This window comes from Panthera onca, chromosome A3 (genome assembly GCF_046562875.1).
Source record: "Panthera onca isolate mPanOnc1 chromosome A3, mPanOnc1 haplotype 2, whole genome shotgun sequence".
Taxonomy (NCBI): domain Eukaryota; kingdom Metazoa; phylum Chordata; class Mammalia; order Carnivora; family Felidae; genus Panthera; species Panthera onca.
The window spans coordinates 39005306-39012110 of NC_138341.1; the positions used below are offsets into that span (position 1 = coordinate 39005306).

A 6805-nucleotide genomic window follows, 5' to 3' on the forward strand; every position below is an offset into this window, starting at 1 on the left:
AAAGGGGTTCTTTGGTATTTTTCTGTGTATCTACATCTCAACACACACGCACGTATATGCACACACTTACATACATATGCACACATACCTGTTCATGCAGGAACATATATGTGTGTACATATATGTAAGCATACATATACACACAAATTTACATTTCATGGAGGATTAGCACATTAATGTCGCAGGGACTTAGGGCTTTGCACTTGACTGACCTCCACTAATGTTTGCTGAATTAGAGCAAACCACTGCTGTGCCCATCCTGGTTTTTTTATCGTTGACCATTGCTCCTAGCAGTTAATGTTTGAACCTGGCCATAAAGGAGTCGACAGCTGCTGACCTATGGCCAACATTCGAAGCGGAAGGAGCCCCCTATAAATCAGCCCACACTGGACATCGCAGCCCACAGAGCTGCAGATCAGCTGTGGAGGGAGCCTCATCACCACCATGAACTTCTCCGGCAAGTACCAACTACAGAGCCAGGAAAACTTTGAGGCCTTCATGAAGGCAGTCGGTAAGTGCTGGGCTGGTCACCAAGGCGGGGGGTCATGGCGATGAGGGTCTGGCCCTGCCAGGGGTAGCGAATCAGAGTCTCGATGCTGGGATGGGAGGAAAGTTTCAGGCTCTGCACAGGCCAGAGGCCATGTGGTGCATCCTTTGCAGATATTTGCGGCTTGTGCTAGTATCACTCACTGGACGAGGCTACTTCATAGGCAAGTGGAAAGCACCGAGCTAGGGGCTGATCTGGATCGAACCAATCTCTGCTGGTACCTCACTGTGTGAGCCTACTCATTCATTCATTCATTCATTCATTCATTCATTCATTCTTCTAACATTGATTCAACTCCAATCATATGCCGTGTTGGATGGATACCAGGGAGACAGATAACAATGAGCCACATTTCCAAGTCACAGTTTACAGACAGACAAAGAGACGAGATAGATGCAACAAAGTATCCCCTGATGTGTACTGAGCACTGACTCACTGCCAGGCACCGTGCTAGGCCCTTCACATGTAATAAATCCTCACCACAAATCTCTAAGTTGGGTACTAGTATTTTTCCCATTTCACAGTCAAGACAACTGAGGCCTGAGAAGGTTAAGTGATCCTGACCAAGTTCACACAGGCAGGAGTGTCTGCCTTGGGATTTGAAGTAGAGGCTGGTTTCAGAGACCCAACTCTAATCCCCTGTGACTCCCAGAGTCATGTGCAGGAGGATGAGGTGCTCGCGGGAGGGCATGGATGGAAGGCTTGGTGGTGGTGAAGGTGAGCCTAGGCTGGGCCTTGGAAGATGAGTGAATATCCCCTAGGGGACAGGGAGAGGGGAATGTGCTCCAGGTAGCGGGAACCCTCTGAATAAAGGGTCGATGTGCCAAAGAAGGGTGCCCAGGAGGGACAGGGTGGGGAAGACAGAAGGCAGGAGAGGAGGACCGTCAGGGATAGGCAAGGGCTAGGCTCTTCTCCTATAGGGTGTCATATCATCTCTATTTCGAATCCTTTACCTGGGCCATAGGACACTCCACCCCCACTGACACTGCACGTGGGCCTCAATTTGTTTAACAGTATAGATATGGCCTGAAATTTGTGAAGCTCTGTCCCAGGGTGAGGGACTCCCACTGTGCCTTCCTCAAGAGCCTCGGCAGCAGAGGCTGAGGCAGGGGTAGGGGAAGGAGGCTTTGTGGACACAACCCCAGCTTGTGAGTGTTGCCCCGGCACCTTATTCGTAGCTGCTCCTCTCACTCTCAGTAGGGACCTGGCTCAGGAAACGAACCGTGTGGTCAGTCTGGGTGTGGAGAATGGCACGCTGACACTCAGAGAGCAAAGTCTGGCAGGAGGAGGGAGAGCGAGAGAGGAGGGAGAGCGAGAACCGGGGTGCTCATCAGAGGACAGGTTCTGCGGGACCCAGGAGTGTCCTCTTTACAACCCTCCTGGCAAAACAGCAGACCGCCAGGTCAGACCGAGGCAGGCCACCAACCTTTCCCTTCAGAGGTCAGCCCATGTTGCTCACAGGACTTGGTTCGTGCCTGCGGTCTCTGGGGAGGGTCACGGCGCCTCCCTCCCTGCCCCGCGCCACAAAGTTTCTCTGTGACCATCGCCTGGCAATCCCCACCTCTGCTCATCTTTGAACCTCACATGGTTTCCACCAGGTCTGCCTGACGAACTCATCCAGAAGGGGAAGGACATCAAGGGGGTGTCGGAGATCGTGCAGAACGGGAAGCACTTCAAGCTCACCATCACCACGGGGTCCAAAGTGATCCAAAATGAGTTCACTTTGGGGGAGGAGTGTGAGCTGGAGACCATGACTGGGGAGAAGGTCAAGGTAGGAGGTGCCCCCTCGAGCCACCCTCTGGTTCTGGAACTTTCCTTGGAACCTGGCCGCAGAGCTTCATCCCACCAGGCTCTCACCTCACAGTCCCCACCATGGATACCTTATCTCTGAACCCACTTCTGGGCTGGGAGGCAGAAAGATAAGACAGTTCTAGGGAAGAAGCTCTAAGGAAACCCTTCCTGTTTTCCTGTGACTGTGTGGGTACTCTGACCCAAGAACCCGAGCTCTCCCATGTGGAGGATATGGGGGGACCAGTCACAAGTTCTCCCAGGCCCAGACAAGCAGGAGTCAGCAAAAAACCCTAAGCAGAGCTGTGATGTCATCCCTGAGCCCAAAGGAAACTGGCCTTGCTGAGCCTAGAGCTGCTGGTCATGGGGAGAAACTTCCTGGAGGAGGGGCTGGCAATATCAAGAATACCAGAATACCAAGACCCCAGGCAGGCCCTCAGACTGAGTCCAAGCCCCTGGCCTCAGCTACCTCATCTGTAAAATGGGCACAGACACCCTTCCCTGACTGAAGGCAGTGGGCAGGGCACCATCATTCCGCTGGGCTGTGGCTCAGGGTGTGCAGTACCCTGGGTGTAGATTATGGGAGTGGTCAGAAGGAGATGGCAGAGAAATCCAGGGGGCAGGAGGCTCCTCACTAGAGACCTCTCTTCCTCCCTGGGAAAGTCCACACACCCCAGCACAGCCAACGCCACAGAGCAGCCATCTTCACCCTTCCCCTCCAGACAACTTTATGCATCGGCCTCAGCATGCTGGCCTTTTTACCTCTTCTGATGGCCTCTTATTTCCGCTTCTCCAGATATAACATCACAGGTCAGGAAATCTGTAATAGGAAATTTTCTTGAGAGGCCCATAGTAAGGGGCAAGCCCTTATGGGTTTTACCACAGTGTCTTTTTCTTTCTTTCTTTTTTTTTTTTAACGTTTATTTATTTTTGAGACAGAGAGAAACAGAGCACAAACGGGGGAGGGTCAGAGAGAGGGAGACACAGAATCTGAAACAGGCTCCAGGCTCTGAGCTGTCAGCACAAAGCCCGACGTGGGGCTCGAACTCACGGACAGCGAAATCATGACCTGAGCTGAAGTCGGCCGCTTAACCGACTGAGCCACCCAGGCGCCCCCATGGTGTCTTTTTCCAATTGTCCATCCTGGAGGCAAATTTCTAACTTTGGCCAGGGTGTTCTGTTACTTGCTGGGTTTCTGTTGCTTCCTCCTGGACGGATAAGGCTTGAAACAGAGACCACAATAGAAAACATAAACGTGCCAGAAGGAATACATACCAAAGCTAAATATGTGTTTTCCCAACTGGCCAGTAGTTGGAATTTTGCTACTACCTCTTTCCATCAGCTTGGACAATTAAGATTTTACTGATTTTATTTTAGTGCTTGTAGTCGACACCACTTCGGTGTCCTATGCTCATTTCTAGTTCACATATCATAAATTAAAAGTTTTTGGGGCCCCTGGGTGGCTCCTTCGGTTACGAGGCCGACTTCAGCTCAGGTCATGATCTCACGGTTCGTGGGTTCGAGCCCCACATCGGGCTCTGTGCTGACAGCTCAGAGCCTGGAGCCTGCTTCGGATTCTGTGTCTCCCCCTCTCTCTGCCCCCTCCTCAGCTCGCAATCTGTCTCTGTCTCTCTCAAAAATAAAATTAAAAACATTTAAAAAAATTAAAAAAATAAAAGTTTGACAAAAGGAGCCCTGACATTTTCTTTAGGTTTTAAATTTTTTTCTAATTTTTATTTATTTTTGAGAGACAGAAAGAGACAGAGTGTGAGCAGGGGAGGGGCAGAGAGAGAGAGAGAGACAGAGACACAGAATCTGAAGTAGGCTCCAGGCTCTGCAAGCTGTCAGCACAGAGCCCAATGCAGGGCTTGAATCCACGGGAGATCATGACCTGAGGCTTAACCAACTGAGCCACCCAGGCTCCCCTTCTTTAGCTTTTAAATGAACCTCCCATCTTTAGAGCTGGAGAACAAGGGGGTATGCTAGGCTGAGGTTGCCGTAAGCAGAGACCCCTGCAGGGGAGCCAGCCTCATTAGCGAGACGTTCCTCACAGGTCATCTCTTCTGTCTCCTGCAGGCAGTGGTTCAGATGGAAGGTGACAATAAGCTGGTGACAACTTTCAAAGGCATCAAGTCTGTGACCGAACTCAATGGCGACACAATCACCAACGTAAGTTGGCCCTCTGAGCTTATGGTTCCCAGTGCTTGAGGGGAGGGAAGAGGTAGAGTGGGGAGGAGCTCTATCACCTTTCCTGTTGTCAGTCTCTGCTACCACTTACTGAGGACCCGTTATGCTCGGCACTTTACACACATTCTATCTTACCCAACAACCCTAAGTTTTCTAAGTGGGGAAACTGAGGCAACACATAGCCAGGGAATGGCAGAACTAGGGTTCCTCTGATTGGGGCCTGTCACACAGGGCCGTCCTCCACAGCTGTACCCTGCACAACCCTACAGGGAGCCACTCCCATTATAGATGGTGTAGACTTGTATTCTTATTACCATCTTGAAGTGCATGTCAGTTAACCGTCTTATTCTGACAAAACTAATGCAGTGTATTTGGATAGTTTCCCAGCAGATAGAAGTATAGTATCTTGAGGAAGGGGCGTCCTTTTTTAATTCACCCAAGACCCCCCATGTGTTGGAGGTGGGCCCCAGCTGGTGCTTCTCCACCTCTCTTGAGTTCCTTCAGTCTGCCCTTCCGTCCCCACTTTCCAGGTCGGGGTCAACCTCCCGCTCTTCCTTCTCTCCTCATTGCTGTCTTCTTTCTTCCACCCACACCCAAATGGGATGGGGGAACAAGAGGTGCTTGGTAGGACGAGCCACTGTTCGTGCGTGGCCCACCTTTCTCAGTCTCCACTGGGATGTGGCCACAAGACTTGCTCACAGGCATTTACGAGGAGAATCATATTCATAGCAGCTTTGTGGCAGCTTATCAGAGTGGCACACACCAGTTGTGCAATCCTCCTTGGTGCCTGACTGTCAACCATGTCTTATCGCTGATTTGGGGGTGAATAGTACAGTGTTTCTCCTGCAGTTATATTCCCATGGCTCTTCTTTGCTTTGGGGAGTAACAGAAGGCAGAACACTACCCAGGGAGTCTGTTGCACCCCTGTTCAAGTGGGAAAAATCCCTCAACTAGGGAGGGTGTGAGAGTCAGCCAGGAAACATGTGGTCCCACCCCTATTGGACACATTCACAGCACATCAGGAAGGTGCCAGAAGGAGGAAGGGAGATGAGCCTAGACTCAGTTCTGGCCAAAGTCCTTTGATAGGCTTTTTTTGTACTTTGATATGCATTTGATAGCTCCCCTAATCTTTCCCTCTGCCACGAGGGAGGCAGGCTGAGGGACTTAATAGACAGGCTGACCTGTCCAAGGTCACCCAGCTAATGAGCTATAGAACCATGGTTCAAACCTAGTTCTTTCCATTCTATTCCATTGCTGCTGAACCTAAGGGGCTCCTCTGTAACCCTGATGACATTACCCTGTGTCATTGTCACGGACCTGTTCAAGAGAACCAGTGGGGGGCAGTGGTGGTGGGGTCGTGTGGGAGAAAGGAACGTCCCCCAAAAATTCAAAAACTGGTTAATCCAATGGTCCAATGCTTTTATATGCTTCATAGCTCTTTGGGAGGAAAATTTTGCAACACCTACTATGTTCCAGGCTACGTGCTTACGTGTGTTTCCATGCACATGTGCTCTTGGTCCTCAACATGTGTTTGGTACGTAGTAAGCAGGCACCCAATGAAACTGAGAAATTGGACTGGACTGGACCCATTTGGATGGTCTTGCCCTAACTGCCATTGATATAGAAAGGAATTCACTAAAAGGCAGGACAACTCTCCACATGAGGAAGTGAAGTGGCTAAGATCTGGCAAAGGATTTTAGAAAAGACTGCGAACCCTTCCTCTGGTCCTATAGAAAACTTCGGGTTGTTTCTCATGCTAGCATATTTGGGATGATTTTGTAGCCTTAATTACCTTTTGCAACTCCACATCAGATGAACATTTTGTGATTTTTTTCTTTTTTCTTTTTTTTTTTTTTTGACTTTCAGACCATGACACTGAATAACATTGTCTTCAAGAGAATCAGCAAGAGAATTTAGACAAGCCTGCATTTCATATTCTTTTACTGTGTAAAATTAATGTAATAAAGTGAACTTTGTTTTAAAAAAAAAAAGTCTTTTCTTCTTGATAGCCTGTCATTGATGGTGCTGAGTATCAGTGTCCACTGACCACCTATATCTTTGTAAACCTTGATCATCTGCATGTTCCATCCTGCTGGGTCAAGTCTGAAGGGTGATTCTCACCCTGAAAGCAGACCCTAGGCTGCCCACTCAAGTGACCCTACAGGGAACCCAAGATGTGGCTGGATGTGTATGGCAGCCCTGGAATGACGTTCCTGGTCATCCAGACAGGCAAGGAGCTGGAGTAAGGGGGTGTGCTGGCTGCCTGTGGGGACAGAGAACAGG

At 49.9% G+C, this 6805-nt stretch overlaps 1 protein-coding gene across 1 annotated transcript; it reads left to right on the forward strand.

The window, feature by feature from the left end:
- Positions 1–379: 379 nt before the first annotated feature.
- Positions 380–6513, forward strand: FABP1 (fatty acid binding protein 1). Its single transcript, XM_060655754.2, has 4 exons — positions 380–511; positions 2146–2318; positions 4412–4504; positions 6389–6513. The coding sequence occupies exons 1-4, from the start codon at positions 445–447 to the stop codon at positions 6437–6439; spliced, it is 384 nt and encodes a 127-aa protein (XP_060511737.1). The 5' UTR covers positions 380–444; the 3' UTR covers positions 6440–6513.
- Positions 6514–6805: the final 292 nt, after the last annotated feature.

Bases quoted from the DNA above. Each gene is read 5' to 3' on its own strand.
- FABP1 (XM_060655754.2), top strand. From the start codon at position 445: ATGAACTTCTCCGGCAAGTACCAACTACAGAGCCAGGAAAACTTTGAG. The intron at 512-2,145 runs GTAAGTGCTGGG...GGTTTCCACCAG, and splicing joins GGCCTTCATGAAGGCAGTCG to GTCTGCCTGACGAACTCATC. The intron at 2,319-4,411 runs GTAGGAGGTGCC...TGTCTCCTGCAG, and splicing joins TGACTGGGGAGAAGGTCAAG to GCAGTGGTTCAGATGGAAGG.